At 42.1% G+C, this 19,672-nt stretch overlaps 1 protein-coding gene across 2 annotated transcripts in view; it reads left to right on the forward strand.

The window, feature by feature from the left end:
* Window positions 1-4,267: 4,267 nt before the first annotated feature.
* The window catches only part of SYCP1 (synaptonemal complex protein 1), a 66,699-nt gene continuing 51,294 nt past the window's right edge, over window positions 4,268-19,672 (forward strand). Inside the window, exons 1-8 of one of the 2 annotated variants that reach the window (XM_045016952.1) lie at window positions 4,268-4,471; window positions 6,567-6,651; window positions 6,846-6,892; window positions 8,298-8,462; window positions 9,036-9,103; window positions 9,314-9,387; window positions 11,684-11,742; window positions 14,264-14,333. In XM_045016952.1, the coding sequence (XP_044872887.1) occupies window positions 4,364-4,471; window positions 6,567-6,651; window positions 6,846-6,892; window positions 8,298-8,462; window positions 9,036-9,103; window positions 9,314-9,387; window positions 11,684-11,742; window positions 14,264-14,333 (676 nt within the window). In that variant the 5' untranslated portion in view covers window positions 4,268-4,363. The remainder of the gene's footprint in view (window positions 4,472-6,566; window positions 6,652-6,845; window positions 6,893-8,297; window positions 8,463-9,035; window positions 9,104-9,313; window positions 9,388-11,683; window positions 11,743-14,263; window positions 14,334-19,672) is intronic. The other variant, XM_045016951.1, reaches the window with a different exon arrangement.

The raw sequence follows: 19,672 nt of genomic DNA on the forward strand, positions 1-19,672 counted from the left end.
TTCATTTAAAAACACAAAAAATCTAATCCCCCATGCAAAGTTGTAGTCTGCTCTTACTTAGGTACTATGATTCTAATATTGCCGTGCCATTAGACTGAAAAGTTAATTTCCTGGGATCTGTTCAACTTGTGCAACATCTTCCTTGCAAAAATTATGTAACCATGTTGGGAAATTTGCCAGGTGTATAATCCAGTGGGTAGTATGTATGTCCAAAAGGCCCCAGAAAAAGTAGGAGAAAGGATTCAGTGGCCCAGATGGACACTGCAAGTATAATGTTATTAAAACTTTTAAAAATTTGGGAAGGCTGGGTGCATAAATTGTCACCTGAATGTGACCCTGGCAGGATTATAGTGCTCATATTTTTACACATGAATTACTCTGGAATGGTTTCTCCAAAGCAGATAAGCACAAAATATACTTTTTCAATTTCAGCAACGTAGGTCTTTTTTTCTTACCTACTGTGGGTGAAATCCTGTCCCCACTGAAGTCAATACCAAAATGCCAACTGACTCTAGTGGGACCAGGATTTAACGCTGTGGAGTTTTGCCTACCAGCCGTAGTGCAAGTTTTATGGAGGATCTCTACATTAATGCTTGAATTCTCTGTTACATTTATGATGACTATAATGGGGTAGACGATTCCTATATGGATTTGAGGATTCTTTTTCAAGACACCAGTCTCAATTAGAGGCACTCAAATTCATTGTTGTATAACTTCATTAAAGAAAATGGAAATACAGTGGAGATGAATGTGACTTTTCTCCAGCAATGGTCACATTCTGGAGCGGTTGAGATCAATGTTCTACTGCTGGCATGTGCTGTTCCAGAGTCTGCTCCATCTCCCAGCACAGGCTATATATCCCATTTCCTTAATGTATACAAGGACTCCAGCAGCACGCTTTTCCTGCATCAGACATAGCATCATGATAGATTATGTTGGAGGCAGAATACTATGAAGAGTGAAATCTTCCTCTTACTCAGAAGAGCAGAATCAATGGAACTACTTATGTGAGGTTGTCATGGCGTGGATGTACCCCATGCTAGGCCTGCAACCAAAGGGTTAATATAGGCACTGCCAGCCACTGCTGATTGGCAGTCTCACAGCAGCTGGGAGGATAAAAATGCTGGGAAGCAGAAAGGTGGGGTGGCTGCCAGAGGAGTGAGCAGGCTAGAGAAAGGAGCTTCTGCCAGCAAGCTACTAAAGAGCTGCCCAAAAACAACAGCCCAGGAGGGGGATGAACTGACCAACAGGTGAGAGAGCCTGCAGAGATCCAGGAGAAGATAGGAAGCAGCTCAGGGCATTGTCTGTTGAAGAATCCTGATCCTGTTTATCTAGCTTGAGGGCTCTGAGCTGGAACCCTGTGGAGTGAGTGGTCCTGGGTACCCCTACTGACAAACTTGTGAGTGAAGAAAGGGTTTTCAGACTCCTGGGCATCAGGACTGCTAGGCTGTGAGTCCCAGGGCTGTGCCATGCTTGACCAGAAGGAGTGCTGTTGCATGGATGTACCACCTCACAAGTGAATAGAATCTAGCCCAGGGGTAGGCAACCTATGGCACGCATGCCGAAGGCGGCACACAAGCTGATTTTCAGTGGCACTCACACTGCCCAGGTCCTGGCCACCAGTCCGGGGAAACCTGCATTTTTATTTAATTTTAAATGAAGTTTATTAAACATTTTAAAAACTTTATTTACTTTACATACAACAATAGTTTAGTTATATATTATAGCCTTATAGAAAGAGACCTTCTAAAAATGTTAAAATGTATTACTGGCACGCGAAACCTTAAATTAGAGTAAATAAATGAAGACTCGACACACCACTTCTGAAAGGTTGCCAGCCCCTGATCTAGCCTATAAAGGGGAATAATTTGTTGAGGTTTTTTTTTTGTTTTTTTAAATAGTTTTAGAAAATTACATGCTCCCATTGGAAATTTACATCCAGTCACACTCTGGGCACTGCCTATAACTGTGTGTGGGTAGAATTCCATAGAGTCAGTTAGTGCCCCCATCTTACTAAAAAGAGAGGAATAAAGAGATGATGGGTATATAAAGACTATAATAAAATCTTATGTATTAGAAACATTCTACACAGCCATTAAACATTTCTCACCATAGAATGAATGTGAACTTTCAAATAGTTTAATCTCAGGATTATTATAAAAACCTGACTTCTTAGTGTTTTTGTTTTTTAACAGAATCAAAACATAACAAATGTGAAAGAGGATCGGGCAGCTGGTGTGCATCTCCTCCCACAATGAGTTTGCTATTGCACCTAATCATATTTTCTTTACTCCAGACACTTGTCTAGCTTCATTTTGGAATGTCGTGGTTTTTTTTTAATAAAATTTCATGATACTTAAGGGGCAGCTGACTCTCTTTGATAATGTTTTCAAGGTTATGCTAATATTCTGGCAATGTTAATTAGCACCTATTTTGTCATTAAAATATTTTCATATGGCAGATTAAAAACCATGTATGAATACTTTCATCTATTAGATATAGACAGATTGAATCAAACCATCATGCCTGTGGATCTTTCATCACTTTTGAATTATAATGCAAATGGTGACCACAGACTAAAGATATATCTTTAAATACCTTAAATTTAAGTTTTATATATTTTTTTCAGAAATATATGTTTTTGCCCTCTATACATACTACTAGTGTTCTTTACTATAGTTTGAGACTTTTTTTTTGGTATGGATTTAGGAAGAGCCAAAAGAGTGCTCTAACAACACAGTTACACCACTTACAGTTGTAAGTTATGTGCATCAAGTATGACTGTTGTGTAGCATACACTCTGTTACACTGACTAAAAGGAGTGGAGAATAAGATAATATGTAAAGCTTTGAGGCAGGACAGACTCAGACTAAAGGAATGAGGGGAACAGGTGAAACAAACAATAAGAAACAAACACATCAGACCAAGTGAAGACTATTAGGACAAAAAAGGAAATGGAAATAGAAGAAAATAAGTGAAGGGAGCTGTTCCGCCTAATCTTTTTTCCTCCCTACCTGTTTCCTTTTCTTCTTCTCCTCTAAAATGAGATATAGTAAAGTGAGTACAAAAGAGCTATTTTTAAAGGCAATTTAAAGTGCAGTCCTATCCTGGAAAGTAGGTCTGTAACAAGTATGGATGGAGATTTCCATGTTTATTACCTTTCAGTGATGTCCCACTCAAGTTTGCTGTTAGATAAAAATAAATAGGGGATGTGTACATTTTTAGATCAGGAGTAGGCAACCTATGGCCAAAGGAGGCACCCGAGCTGGTTTTTAGTGGCACTCACACTGGCCGAGTCCTGGCCACTGGTCTGGGGGGGGCTCTGCATTTTAATTTAGTTTTAAATGAAGCTTCTTAAACATTTTTAAAACCTTGTTTACTTTACATACAACAATAGTTTAGTTATATATTATACACTTGTAGAAAGAGACCTTCTAAAACAGCTTAAATGTATTACTGGCACGTGAAACCTTAAATTAGAGTGATAAATGAAGACTTGACACACCACTTCTGAAAGGTTGCCGACCCGTTTTAGATTGTTGTCATATCTCACCTTGAGCATCCACGGGGGGTTCTTTCCTCCTTTTGCACTATCACCAGTAATAGTCCACCGATCAAATTACACTCTCCATTCCACCGGTGCGAAGCCAGTAGCCTTTAAGACAGGTGCAACTGGATAATAATTTAAGAAAATACAGAGGCCAAGACATTATTGGCCTAGAATTGAAGGCATTAGGTTTACACAGGTATTACCAAGAGCAGAAGTTGGCCTGAAGAATTATTACTGATAATGACAAATGATACCAGCGGCCCAGAGCAACCCTAAGATCCCAGGGAGAAGGTTGGAGGCTGGCAGGGATTCCAAGCCACCTTTTCCCTCAGGGGAGTTGCTGCGAGGCCGGGAGCAGAGGAGGCTGCTATATCTGAGCACTACGCCCGTCTCAGGGCAGGCCCCGGGGAAGCACCCAGATGCCCCCAGCCTCGGGGTCAATCTGTTTCCAAACAAGGCTGAGGTGTGACGGGGGCGTCCCGGTTTCCTCTGTCCCCACCTGAGCCGTCCCGCGCCGGCTGACAGCCCGATGAGCTTCCATGCGCCTGGGGCCAGGCTGCTGCCAGCTCGCATCACGCAGCGCGCGGCCGGGGGCTCCCCACCCAGCCACCGCGGCACAGTGCCCCCCTCCCAGCTGTCTCCGCGCGCGGCCCGCCGGCCTCAGGGCTGGCTCGCGCTTCCCGCCTTTTCCGTCTCCCTCCGGCTCGCGCGGCCGTCGACCGCTGCGCTCAGGGGTGGGGCTGGGGAAGCGGCGGCGGGGCGCGGTCCTTGTGCCTTTGGGACCCTGGTTCTCATGCTGCTGGGCCTGGGGACATGGAAAAAGAAAAGCCCTTTAAACTGTTCGTGCCACCCAGGCTGAGCAGCAGCCAAGTGTCTGCGGTGAAACCTCAGGCGAGCGCCAGGGACGATGGCTCCTGTCAGGTAAAGCCGGTGCGAACGACATGGCTGCTTTGGGGGCGCAGAGGTGGCCCGCGCCAGGACATCCAGCGGCTGGGTGCGGAGAACATTCAGCGGTGAACGAAACGCAAGACCTGCCCACGCCCCCGTCCCTCTTCCTGCTGCGGGCGGGGAGGGCGACTTTTGGGACCGTCTTTCCCCAGCTGTATTCCGCCTTGCCGGGTTTGTGGGTTACACTTAGTGCAGTGGGGTGAGGGAGAAATGGCTCTGCCGTTTCAGAGATCAGTGTCATAACACCCCTCTGCTGTTGCTCGAAGTCACGTTCTTGGAGATGAGTTCAGGGCCCTTGTCGAGAAATATTCGTGTCCTATAGGGAAGTGTAGCTTCTAAGTTGAAGCTCTAGGCCTGCCTAATTGAAGCACTTTTATTACAGTGGTTCTCATCTAGGGTTGCCAGTTCTGGTTGGACCTATTCATGTGATGAAACCTCCAGGAATAGGTCCAACCAGAACTGGCAACCCTAGATGAGAACCACTGTAATGTTTCATCACATGACTATTTAATTAAATATTAATATTTAATTCCTGGAGACGGCCAGGACAATCCTGGAGAGATGGCAACCCTATTTCAACCAGGAGTCCAGGGCCACTGAGGGGTCCGCGAGCAGGTTTCAGGGCCTCTGCCAAACAAAACCAAAGAGCAGGACAAGTGTTAGCCTCACTGGAGCCCAGGGCAGAAAGCTGAATCCTGAGCCCCTATGCTCCTGGCTGAAGCCTGAGCAACTTAGCTTTGTGGGGGCCCCCTGTGGCGTGAGGTCCTGGGCAATTGCTCTGCTTGCTACCCCCTAACACCACCCCTGGATATTAATCTACTGAAAAACTCTTGCAGTGGCACAAGTGGGCCATGGAACGTTTATAGCAGGGGAAGGGGACGAGGAGAGCCTCAGAAAGAAAAAGGTTGAAAACCCATGCATTATTCGATGTATGTGTATCTGGAAGGTTACACCTGTTGCACTCTGAAAGCTGCAGGGAGAATTATGGTTGTAGCTAGGCTTGGCAGAATTTGGTTTGTTTATTATTTAAAATAATTTTGATGGATAATAATGATTAGTTTTCAGCATTTTTTTTCAGTTTTTATAGATTTAAATGTTCACAGTTGTGGGAAACTAAGGGGTTGGACAGTAAATATTTAGTCACAATAGATGTTGAAAGTCAAGAAGTTAAAGATTTATAGCCATTAAAACATTATCAATATCTCATGTAGAAATATAAAAAATCCTTAAATCAAACAAATAAGCAGCATTTTTCTTACTTTGCCTATTTGTAAATGTTGATTTATTATAGGTGGAAATATTTTTTTAGTTGGTTTGTGTGTGTATGCTGAAATTGACACTTACTGATAATATAATCCTTCCAAGCCTAACTGTAGCTCCAAAACAACTAAAAATAATGTTACCAGAATTTCCAAAAAAGGTAATATTTGGGTTAAAAACAAGAATGAAAAATTTCATCCCCCCCATGTTGTTTTTTTACAGAAAGCTACAATAATTTGTGAATGACAGAAAAAAACATATAGATATTCAGCCAATGAGAAATAAAAATTTCAAAGCCTATTGTGGATAATTTAGAATACAGAAAATGATCCAAGGATTATAAAATGTCAGAGCCATATTCAGATATCGTTATGCACCCTGAATAGTACCTTACTTGACAAATAGTCCCACTGAAAGCAATTGGATTATGAACTATTTCATGTTTTGTCAGTTAGTACTAGTTGAGGCCTGCACACACTTAATTGTCTATTGCATAAATATACATAGGTTCAACATATTGTTTTCTTATTAGGGTCTCTTATTCAAGTACTGATCAGTTCCAGAAATGCTCAGTTTTTAAAAGCATTTGAGATCAGGTATACTCATATCAGATTTCTATGGTATTTTCTAAAAATGAAAAATTTATAAGGTAAGATTTAGGTGGTGAAATTTCATCACACGTTTTCTGAGAATGTTAGAGGGAATGGAAAATAAATTTTGAACAGAGCTTTAGCTATAGTATTGTTCTCAGCTTGGCACTCCCAGTCTTCAGATATACCTTAACAAACTCATTTTTAAAATTTTCCAGGTTTTTAACAAGTGCACAGAAGATTATTTTAGTTTGCCTTTTGTAATGACAAATACACCAAGCCATGGTGAAGTCACAGATCCAGGTAAGGCCAAAAAAGGTATTACATCATCTTGTACAATAGTCTCTTTAAATTTAAGTTTCTAGTTATATTCACTTTTTAATATCTTCTAAGAAGACACTTCTAAATATTGTAACGTTTTGCCTAGTTTTAAGCTATTATATTATATGTTATACAAATTTATTTAGAAAAAATACTTATCAAAATATCTTTTTCAGATCCTGTTTCACAGAAAATAAAATTTTTGCCTGGAGTAGAAGAAGAGGTCAGTTAAGCGTATAGACTGTGAATCTAGTATCTCAGCACGTCACAATTTTTAATGTGTTTATCCTCGCAATCAGAGCTGTAACAAGGAATTTTTGCACCCGAGGCAAGGGCCGGCTCCAGGCTCTTTGGCGGCAATTCGGCGGTGGATCCCTGAGTCCCTCTCAGAGGGAAGGACCTGCCGCCGAATTGCCGCTGCCGCTTCATTCATTGTTCGGTGGCAATTCGGCGGCGGGTCCCTGCGTCCCTCTCGGAGGGAAGGACCTGCCGCTGAGTTACCGCCAAAGAAGTGGTGGCGGTAGAACTGCCGCCGAAGTGCCGCTGATCTTGGCTTTTCCCCCCGCCCCCCGCTTGGGCAGTAGAGCTGCACCCCTCCGCTTTGCACGCCTGAGGCAAGTGCCTCACTCACCTTGCCCTTGTTACGGCACTGCTCACAGTGCTCCTGTGAGGTAGGCAGGTAGTGTTTAACACATGAGGAAACAAAGGTACAGTCACTGAATGACAGAGAAGGTCTGTGGCAGAGGAGGGAATTGAACTCTGGTCTCCAAAGTCCTAGGCTATACCTAGTGCCATTAGACAGCCTTCCACTTATACATAGTACAATCTATGGAAACACCACATAATTTACTAGCATGAACTACTGAAAAACTGAATTACAGTAGTGTACTTTCAGCCCATTTTCCCCAGTTAAAGCTTTCGTGGGTGAATACTCATTTTGTCAGATGCACCCATGAAAGCTTATGCTCCAATACATCTGTTAGTCTATAATGTGCCACAGGGCTCTTTGTCACTTTTTACATTTCTTGTGTGGTGCTCTACAGTTCTTTTTAGAGTTCTTAATTGACTGATATAATTAACAGCACATAAAGACCCTCTACTGCAGAAAAAACATAGGAATTCTTGGATATGCTCTCTGGAGTCCTACTGATTTCACTCCCAATGTCTGGACTTTTGGGCATTGGAACTTGGTATGGGAAATCTAGTGGGTGAAATCCTGGCCTTAATGAAATTAATAACAAAACTCCCATTTACTTTAGTGGGGCCTGGATTTGACCCTGTGTAATCATCCATGACTACCAGGATTTGCCTTCAGCTATGTTAGAAGATCTGAGTATGTTAGGATAATTTTCCCTTATTTTGATTGTATTGTAATTATGCTTTTTTTGTTATTTCTTATTCCATGAAACAAATTGGTACACAGTGGTTTTTAGTGGCTGCTGTATGCATTCAGAATAATGCATCAATGGTGCTACCAAATTTAATCAGTTTAAACTTTGGTCCCTAGAGCAGCTTGCTTTGCAATTTATTAAAGAAATATGAATTCTTATGATATTTCTAAGAGACGTGTGTAGAATATTTTTAATTAAATGGCATTTAAGATTAAATTGTGAAACCTGTTTCAATAGAATATAGAGACAATGCATGAGCTTTATTCAAAACTCTACAAAGAGGCTGAAAAGATCAAGAGGTGGAAAGTGACAGTAGAATCTGAACTGAAGCAGAAAGAGAAAAAATTGCAAGAAAATAAAAAGATTATTGAAGCACAACGTAAAGCTATTCAAGAGTTACAGGCAAGTTTCTGTCTAGGATACCTCAAAATATATTTTTAAGAATAAAAACTTTCTGAGTAAACAAATATAATTTGGATTTCTGGTATAATTTAATGTTTAATAATGATTCACAGCTCACAAAAATATTTTAAGCAATTAATCTCAAGTGGAAAAACATGTGACTGTCTAATTGATCAACAGCTTCACCTTTTTACAAGCAAAACTTCGCTTTTTAATTTTAAAATGTAAAAACTTATCCTCTCAATAGTGAATGTTTGTTTTGAAAGAAAAAAGTGAGTTAATATATACAAAGAAAAATGGAATTAACATGTGGAAATGAAGTTTCTCTGTAACTTGTAAAAAGAGTACAGTGAAACTTGATATGTTTATTCCCTCTTTCATACAAACTATATCTCAAAACATGGTTCAGAGTTAAATATTGCAGTCAGACTGAAATAACAGCTCAGAGAGAGAAAATAAGAGGTATAATTAACAGCACATAAAAATGTATTATCAGGTGAGATTTGAAAAGAAATGGAGCTAGATAATAAGTGTATTTTGAATAACTTTTTTATTTGTGTCTCTTAAAATTAGTTTGAAAATGAAAAACTAAGTTTGAAATTGGAAGATGAGATATGTGAAAATAAAGATCTTCTACAAGAGTAAGTAATATGAATAAAATATAGAAATTTTTTTCATACTGAACACTTCTCATTTTTATTTATAATTTTAAATAATTAACTGCACTCAAGAAAGGCATTAGATTGCAGAGCTTCTCAAGGCAAGGACCTTGTCATTTATATATCTGCAAAATATTATGCACCCCTGTAATATTATGTAAATAATAATAAAAAAGTTATTTCTTCTTTCAGAAACAGTGCAACAAGACATTTGTGTAATCTGCTCAAGGAAACCTGTGCTCGATCCACAGAGAAGTCCAACAAATGTAAATAGTATTTAGATATTGTTTTACATTTGTAAATGCACACTGCTGCATGGGAGAAAAAGCTTTCTTTCTGCTGGCAGTTTGAGCAAATTGTGCATGGCTCATCTCACTAAGATGAAGTTTTCTGTAGAAAATAAGCCATAGACTTAATAGCTATTAGTTTTGTGGTCTTAATTTCAGATTTTTTTTTTCCCCAAAGCAACAAGGTTGTTAAAGGGTTATACATTTATGTTTCCCAACTTTTTCTTTGGCATATTCATCGGAAGCAACATTGACCTGTTTGGGGCAGCTTGATTCCTAAACAGTGCAGAATAAAATAAGTGCATTACTCTAGTATTCTGTACATTACATTGGCTACCCGTTTACACATTGATCAAGGAAGGTATTTAAGCATATGTGTAAATTTAATAGTCCCATTAAATTCAATTTAAGTACTTAAAATTATGCATGTGGTTAAGTATTTTCCTGAATTGGGACTTTAGAACTATAATCTTGAATTTAATCTGGATTAATCTTCAAAACCCTAACCTCGTTATCTCTAGCCTGCTTCTTGCTTGCATATATATACCTGCCCCTGGAAATTTCCACTACATGCATCCAACGAAATGGGTATTCACCCACGAAAGCTCATGCTCCAAAACGTCTGTTAGTCTATAAGGTGCCACAGGACTCCTTGCTGCTTTTACAAAACCCTCAATGTTGCCGAACCCACGCTGCTGGAGAGTTGCTCTGTTTCTCTGGCCTCAATCCTGCACGTATTTACACATTTAACTTTACTACTGTGAGTAGCCCCGTTGTTGACCATTATCTTTCATGACTACTGTGTTCCTGAGGCGCAATGGTATTGTCAGCTACAAGGGTGAAAGTCTTAAGTGCAAGATGCAGAGGTTTTTTAAGAGTTGTCTCATGGCTTTGAAACCTCTTTTCACAAGAGAAAAGAATGACCTGCATCTTGCCTCATATAGGACAAAATGCAAGACTAAACCTTGCATCATACCATTCCCTCAATAATAAAAATTTAAAAATATTCTTCCTTCTACAGCAATGGAAGACAGGGCAGAACCAAAAGTCAGTATTGATTACGCTATATGGGGAACCCATGACATTTTTGTAAGGTGCTTAGCTACCACAGCAGTGTGGTTGGTCACTCTGGCACATTAACTTTGACTCTTTTATCTCCCTTCTGCTCACATCTATGTCACTTGCAAATCCTGCTGTATTTTCCTTCATAACATTTCTAAAATAAGATCTTTTCTTTCTGTTCACACAGCTAAAACATCATCCCTCTTTAGTCCATACAAAACGAAGCTTCTAAGATAATAATCTTTGCCTGTTGCACTAATTATATCACACAAATCTCTTTGGATCTCTTTGCTGACCAAGTTTTCCGTTGCATCGAATTCAAATGTTTTGTTCTCACCTTCGAGGCCTTTCACATGAGGTTCCCTCATCTTAGTTATCTGTTCTTGTCGTTTATCGCATCAGTCTCATGTTCCCTCGTCTTTACCAACGTTGTCAGCATTGATGGTCCATTTGACTGCTTTTCTCACAAGCGTCTTCACACTTCCTTCTATGCCATCTCTTACATATGGAACACCTTTCTTGAATTTATCTTTAAAATAACTACCCGCTCAAGACTCATTTCTGCCATGATGGTTATTGGAAATTGGTCAACTAAGAATGATTAGATTGAGGGGGCAATCCATGAAGTAAATAAATATATATATATAAATGCTCGATTCAGAAATATCTAGTTGTATGCGGCACTACTAGCATGTATAATGATGTGACCATATCACTTGACCTCCTTATTCCTCAAGTAGTCTCAGTGAAACAGAGTGGATTTCAGTGGGGCTACTCAAGGAGTTATCAACTCATCTTTGATACTCCTGCTGTCACAGTGTATTGATGTATCAGAATCTGTTATAATAATAAAAATGATAATATGCTTATACTGTTTGATCCTGGATTTACATCTAGCCTGTCATTCTGTCTGGAAGAAGTGGAATTCAGAACGAAGCCATGTAAACTGATCTGGAATGCTACTTAGATGGAGAATACACTTTTTCTGCATTGCATAACATTTGCAGACATTTTGGTAAAATGACGAGAAGAAGCAGGATCACCATATCCATGTTTTAATTCTTGATGCACTGTGTATTGAAATGCTTGGGCAAAACTTTTTTAAAAATCACATGTAGACTCTAGTATGCCCTTATATATATTACATTTATTGCTGTATTGTTATGCATATCTTAAAAGTAAAATTTTGTTCAAAATATTTTTATATTGACAGATGAACATGAAAGAGAAGAAACCAGACATCTATATATGGCACTTAATAATAATATTGAGGTAAGTGATTGATTGTAAGAGGTTTCAAAATACTCTACATTTAAACAGCTGAATTGAGTTGATGTGAATGCTGAGATTTTCCTAAATACAAAACACATTTGTCACTGATCTACAGGATATTCAGTGCCTTTGCTTGGAGCTGGGATGTAGGTGGTCCACCCTAATGGGAGAGGCTGGGATAGGTAATTGGGGGTCAGAGTCCAGAGCCAAAAAATAAGCTGGGGATCAGAGACAGGATTGATAAAGCTGTTAGTCAGAACAAGGTATAGGGGCAGGGACCAGAGATGAAGCAAGGATCAGGAACGAGGCAGGAACTGAGGGGGCAATCCATGAAGTAAACAAAGGAAGGAGCAAGATAGGGATCAGGAACAGGACAAGAGTTGAGTGGAACTAGGAACAAGGTTGGATGCAGATTGCAGAAGACAGAGAAGAATGGGGTCTGTTGCAGCATCATCAAGGAGTCTGCACAGTTGCTCGGACAGTCCTGCCTGGGACACTTCCTGGTGTAAGTAGTGGGTGTGAGCTCTAGGCCTTGGGCATTCCAATAGGACCTTCCTGTGAGTCCTGATCTTCTAGGACTAGTGAGATACTGCTTTGTCTGTCTTCACTGGTGGTGACGAGGGACTGTCTGAGACCCAGGCGCCGCCCCCAAAACAAAACAAAACATAAAAACAACAACCCTGGGTTGTAGACCTGTCAGAACTGAGGACCCAAACCCCTGGATCCTCATAGCCCCAGCCTTTATACAGTTTCTTTGGAGTATCCCTATTTTTTGCCAAGCTCTTTGCTTTTTACAAGAGTGAGACCCACAATTGTACAACTCCTAGGCTGGGCTGTTAGGTGCCAGCACTCTTGATTTTTCTCTGTGGCTCTACAGCAAGTCTGAACAAATTCAGACTCCTTTTAGAAACTTCCACTACTTTAGGGAGCAATATAACTAGTATTTGCAGTGACAGAGGGTAGCCTTTTCAAAACAAGCCGGCATTTATTAGTCAATTGGAACATCGCATTTGAGTCCTTAGATCACCATGGAAAACTTAACAGTCTATATTGGCAGAAAACAACTGTGCACTGTTCCATGTCATCCTCGAATCTATCCTAGTGTCACTCTCTCAGACCCTGTCTCGCTGCTCTGGGCAGCAGCAAGTCTTAAAAACCATTCTAGTTGCTCCTTATAGATGCAGCCTTCCTTGTCTCCCAGACAGTTAAAAGTTAATTTTCAGTCATTGGGTCTCCCATTGTCTCTCAAGGGTGACATCCACTTATGTCTCGCTTCTCTGTGTCCTCGGGAGAAGTTAACCTCTTTGCACCTAGTGGGTAACAATACAAAGTAAAACTGAGTCACATGGATTGTTCATAAAAATAAAACAAGAATTCCCACAGTCTCCCCAGCATTTCCTTCCATTGTCACATGGGCAGCTTCTGGTGCCGAGTGCCTAAGTCTTTGTTAAGAACATAATTATAAGAGTTTGTTCTATTCGGTTGTTGGTGGGTTTTTTTAATGTAAAGAACTTTATTTGAAAAATATATACGTGTTCATACAAAACATGCTTATAAACATTATAAGGTGCAATACAATTATATTATGACATAAGAAATGAAAATATACACCAGTTTTAAGTACAGCATAGTAAGTAGAGTGAAAATTTAGTCTTAAGGCTGGTCTACGCTACTGCACTATGCACTCTCCTGTCGTCATAATTACTCCACCTCAGCGAGAGGTGGAAGCTATGTTGATGGGAGAGTGTCTCCCGCTGACATAGCATGGTGTATATACCACTTTAAGTCGATGGAGATTACGTCGCTCGGGGATGGCTTTTTCACATCCCTGAGCGACTAAGTTACATCAACTTAAGCAGTAGTGTAGACAAACCCTTAATATATTTTGTGGAGGAACTGATGAGTAAGTGTGGAAGATTAGAGAGGTATTAAGCTCTTTTGCACCATTTTTTGTCTGGACTTTGGTATTTTAAACAAAGTAATTGTAAAACCATCAGTAGAGTCTTGCAAAGTACATTTGACCTTCAGGTTTTTTCTGAAGTTCAGTGGGGATATAGTGAGAATTTTGAATATTTGTCAATGAGAAGGGCGTGGCATTTTTATCTGGGGTAGAGAATTTGATATTAAAATAGTTAAGTTAAATGTTTGTCTTTTTAACCTTTGACTCTTATTTATTATTTGTACTGTGATAGCACCTAGGCACCCCATGTTGTGCACCAGGGCTCCATTATGTTAAGCACTGTACAAATAGCTAGCAAAAAGATGGTCCCTGCTCTAAAGAACTTACCATCTAAGTATGGAAGTACTTGAATTTCTAGTTTTAAAAATAATTAGTGTTCTAATAATATTGATTTAAATTAATAGCTGTCAACTGTAACTCTGTTTTAACAACGTACTTTTTAATCTGGAAACATTACCATTGGCTTATAATACTGCATATTTTTAAATGGTATGTACATTCCTTTTTCATTATAGGAAATCATTTGTCTGTGAACATTTATTGCTATGTTTTATTTTTTAGAGAATGATATTGGCTTTTGAAGAACTTCGTGTGCAAGCAGAGAACTCCAGATTGGAAATGTATTTTAAATGTGAGAATTCTGTCTAACGTTTACAATACTCATAATGTACTCTGTATATGTAACAATCTCTTTGATCCTTGGAGATAGCATAACATGCACTTTTGGCAGGAGTGATGGGATTTATTAGAACCAATGAATTATAGGCACACTGTTAAGCATGATTATAGGGCATGCTTATGTGGTAATACGGGTAGCAGATGTCTTTATTACAGCATAACTTGGTTCTGCAATATGGCAACAATTCCTGAGGAAGGTCAACTAGATTCTTACAAAGGGGCATAAAAGAGATTCTCATCCATTCTTTGTATTCATTTGGCCTAATCTTACTCCCCTTAAAGTCAATGGCAAAACTCCCTTTAATTTAGTGGGAGTAGGTTTGGAACCTGTATACTTGTAATACTCTAAAACAGTGGTTCTCAACCTATTTACCATTGTGGGCCGCATCCAATAGTACCTCTGTGGCCCTGAGGCTGTCGCATGGGCCGTAGCTCTGTGCTGATTGGGCCGCAAGTGGGCCGCAGGTTGAGAAACACTGCCCTAAAAGCTTGAAAATAATATTTATTCACCTGAGAGAATGCGTGAGGTGTGTGAGGGACTATCTTTTATTCTGTTGGTGAGAGAGACAAGCTTTCAAGCTGCACAGAGCTCCTTTTCAGGTCTGAGAAGTGTACTCGGAGTCACAGGTTCAGCTAAATACAAGCGGTGACAGATTGTTTAGCATAAGAAGTTAACACACATCTCAAGGGTCCATTGAAGGCGAAATGCCTGTTAACACCACTCCAGTTATTGGGGGGTAAGTAGGTTACAGACTGTTGTGATAAGCCATAAATCCAGTGTCTCTGTTCAGTCCAAGATGTTTAGAATCTAGCAAAACTCCACTAGTAACCTCCCTCCAGCCTGACAGTTCACCTTTCAGTATGACCTGTTGTAGTCTCTCCTTTAACCAGTTCCTTATCCACCTTTCAGTTTTCATATTGATCCCCATTCTTTTCCAATTTAGCTAATAATTCCCCATGTGGAACTGTATCAAATGCCTTACTGAAATTGAGGTAAATTAGATCCACTGTGTTTCCTTTATCTAAAAGATCTGTTACCTTCTCAAAGGAGAAGATCAGGTTGGTTTGGCACGATCTACCTTTTGTAAAACCATGTTGTATTTTGTCCCAATTACCATTGACCTCAATGTCCTTAAATACTTTCGCCTTCAAAATTTTTCCCAAGACCTTGCATACTACAGATGTCAAACTAACAGGCCTGTAGTTACCTGGATCACCTATTTTTCCTTTGTTAAAAATAGGAACTATGTTAGCAATTCTCCATTCATACGGTACAACCCCTGAGTTTACAGATTCATTAAAAATTCTTGCTAATGGGCTTGCAATTTCATGTGCCAGTTCCTTTAATATTCTTGGATGAAGATTATCTAGGCCCTCCGATTTAGTCCCATTAAACTGTTCGAGTTTGGCTTCTACCTCGGATGTGGTAATATCTACCTCCATATCCTCATTTGTCATCCTATCATTATCCCTAAGCTCCTCATTAGCCTCATTAAAGACTGAGGCAAAGAATTTGTTTAGATATTGGGTCATGCCTAGATTATCCTTAATCTCCACTCCATCCTCAGTGTTTAGCGGTCCCACTTCTTTCTTTATTTTCTTTTTATTTATATGGCTATAGAACCTTTTACTGTTGGTTTTAATTCCCTTTGCAAGGTCCAACTCTACATGGTTTTTGGCCTTTCTCACTTTATCCCTGCATGTTCTGACCTCAATAAGGTAACTTTCCTTGCTGATCCCTCCCATCTTCCACTCCTTGTAGGCTTTTTCTTTTTCTTAATCACCTCTCTGAGATGCTTGCTCATCCAGTTTGGTCTACAACTCCTGCCTATGAATTTTTTCCCCTTTCTTGGGATGCAGGCTTCTGATAGTTTCTGCAACTTTGACTTGAAGTAATTCCAGGTCTCCTCCGCCTTTAGATCCACAAGTTTTTCAGTCCAATCCACTTCCCTAACTAATTTCCTTAATTTTTTTAAAGTTAACCCTTTTGAAATAAAAACCCTAGTCACAGACCTATTTTTGTTTATCCTTCTATTTAGTTTGAACTGAATTAGCTCATGATCGCTCGAACCAAGGTTGTCCCCTACAACCATTTCTCCTATGAGGTCTTCACTACTCACCAAAACCAAATCTTAAAATGGCATCCTGTAGTTGGGCAGCTGTCCCACTCCTACAGAACAGGGGATGAAAGCAGCCCTGGAGAGGGCTACAGATGCAAATAGCTAGGCTGATTGGGGAAACAGCCACAGCTGGGGTCACACCCCAATCAGGCCGCAACTGGCCCTATAAAAGGGCTGTGAGCCAGGAGCTCAAAAAGGGAGTCTCTCTTTCTGGCTTCTTTACAAGGACCTGGCTCCCTGCAAGCTGAGAAGGGTACCTGAGGTGGAACAGTGCTGGGGAAGGGCAGAGGGAGCTGGGGAGCTCCAGCCTGATAAAACCTCAGGCTGCAGGCCTTGAAAAGGGCCTATGAAAAGGTACTGGGGCTGCAGAAGGGCAGCCCAGAGATAGGCAAAGGCAGCAGGTCCTAACCCCCCTTGCCGATGATGAGTGGTTTACAGACTGCAGTTTGTCCCAGTGAGCGGGAGCTAGATGGTGACTGCCAGTAGCCACTGAGGCAAGATGGGGATAGAGGGTTGGGGGTTCCTCTGGGTGGGGAGACCTAGATTGTGGCTTACTGCTGGGGCAGAACCCTGACAGAGGGGCACAGGGGTCCAGGAGGGACACGGGGTCCAGCGGCAGGCAAGACACCGGCCTGCAGAGGGCGCTTTGGGCTGGAAGAGCTAATTCCAGGATGACCAGCAGGAGGCGCCATGCTAGTGAGTCATTGCCTTGCCACACATCCCCTCTTGTTGGTTCAGCAGCTACTTGGTGAAGGAATCCATCAGCTATCGCATCCAGGAAAATCTGTTCTTATTACTAGCACTTATCCTCCAGTCTATATCTGGGAAGTTAGTCTCCCATGGTCACGCAATTCTCATTAGTATTTACTTCATTAAAAACATTAAAGAGGTCTTTATCCATATCCAAATTGGATCCCAGCAGTCTATAGCACACCCCAAGCACTATCCCAGGGGACGCTCTAGTAGCTTTCTTCCCCAATGTGATTTTTTGCCAAGACAGACTCTGCCTTATCCATTCCATCCCTTCTTATTTCTTTACAGTCTACCTCATCATTGATATACAGTGCTACTCCACCACCTTTTGCCTTTTTTTCTGTCTTTCCTAAACTGCATATACTCTTCAATACCTGTACTCCAGTCATGACTACTATTCCACCATGTTTTTGTTATCCCTATAATATCTGGTTTCACTTCCTGCACCAGTAACTTTAGTTCCTCCATTTTTTTTTTACCTAGGCTCCTCACATTGGTGTACAAACATCTTAATTTTTGCTGTTTGGCCTCGCTCACATTCTTTACCTGATTAGACACATACATTCTACCGCCAGTATCACCTATTAGACTGGTATCTACACTACCCTTCCTCCTTATGTCCATTCTCCTACCCACGGCTGTATCCTTTCTTTCTTTGTTTTCTTCCCTCTCAATGTTAAAATCTGGTGTGGAGATTACCTGGACATCTCCCCCAAATTCCTAGTTTTAAAGCTCTCTTAATCAGTTGTGCCAGCCTCCATCCTAGAAGTCTATTTCCCTCCCTACTCAAGTGAAGTCCATACCGAGGAACAGTCCTCTGTCCATGAATGCCACCCAGTGGCCATACATCTCAAAGCCCTCCTTATAGCACGACTGCCGTAGCCATCTGTTGATCATCAGAATCTTGTCACACCTTTGTTGCCCTTCTCTAGGAACAGGCAGAATCCCACTGAAGATCACCTGAGCCTCGATTTCCTTAAGCATCTTCCCCAGCCTAGTCTGGTCTCCCTTGATATGTTCCAGTGAGAATCTAGCCGTATCATTTGTTCCCATATGAAGGACAATCAGTGGATTCTTTCCTGCTCCCATTAGGATCCTCTTCAGCCTCAGGTCCACATCCTGTAGCTTAGCACTTGGCAGACCCTTCTGTTCTCTGGATCAGCTCTGGTTACAGGCCTGTCTAGTCTCAATAAGGAGTCCCCAATCATGTAGACCTGCCTTTTCCTGGTGATGGCGCAATTCTCTGGTCTATCCCCTGTTCCCTCTGGTTGCAAATCCTCTCGATTCCTATTCTCCCTTGCAATCCTCTGCAACCCATCCCGTATCCTCCTGGGGCTCTGTAGTACGGCTTTGCCGCAGTTCGTCCCTCAGCGGGGCTGTGGGGTATCCTACCGCCTCACTCTACCTCGCCATCCGTCGGCTCTGCGGTCAGGGGGAATAACGCACACTCGGTTAGGGGCTCAGGCCCTTGGAGTGGGGCTGAGTCAACAGTCAAATGGCGGCCCAGGCCCTAGATCAGGGCGGGGCAGCCAGCAAATCGTCAGAGACTCAGGCCTTTAAGCGGGGACTGAGTCAATAGTTCAAATAGCAGCCCAGGCCCTGGGTCAGGGCGGGGCAGCAAACAGTCCGAGACTCAGGCCCTTAGGCAGGGGCTGAGTCAGCAGTTCAATAGCAGCCCAGGCCCTAGGTCAGGGCGGGGCAGCAAACAACCAGTCACGAACTCAGGCCTTTAAGCGGGGACTGAGTCAATAGTTCAAATAGCAGCCCAGGCCCTGGTTCAGGGCGGGGCAGCAAACAGTCCGGGACTCAGGCCCTTAAGGAGGGGCTGAGTCAATAGTTCTATAGCCAAATTGTCCTATCCTCTCCAGGCCAGGAAAAGGACAAGGGGGGAGCCTGTCACCCAAGGAGTAGGTGGCAGCGGGGGACGCAGGCCCTCCCTCTCCACTGCGTCCCAGCCCGGGGCCCTAGCAGCGGCAAAGACTCGCTGCTGTCAGTGGGGATCCTGGCCACAACACACTGACATAGGTTCAGGCAGTGCTGCAGCCAGACTGGGGTCGGCTGCCCCCGGGCTACTTCTACACTCTCCCTCGTAGGGTACCTGGGTCGTGCTAGCGTCCTCGGCGGTCTCAAACACCATTGGTTCCTCCGGGTACGCGGCGAAGGGCAGGCTCGGCCAGTCCTCCTCGGGGTGGCTGGCACGGGGCAGGCTCGGCCAGTCCTCCTCGGGGTGGCTGGCACGGGGCAGGCTCGGCCAGTCCTCCTCGGGGTGGCTGGCACGGGGCGTGAGCTCAGGCCGGCTGTGGCCTGCTGCTGTCTCCAAAGAGGGAGCTCGGTTGCAGACATCTGGTCTCTCCGGCGGCTGGTTCTCCACTGAGCTATGCAGGTGAGCTTTTATACATCCAGGTCTGCGCCGTGACCT

Source organism: Mauremys mutica, chromosome 4, assembly GCF_020497125.1.
Source record: "Mauremys mutica isolate MM-2020 ecotype Southern chromosome 4, ASM2049712v1, whole genome shotgun sequence".
Taxonomy (NCBI): Eukaryota; Metazoa; Chordata; order Testudines; family Geoemydidae; genus Mauremys; species Mauremys mutica.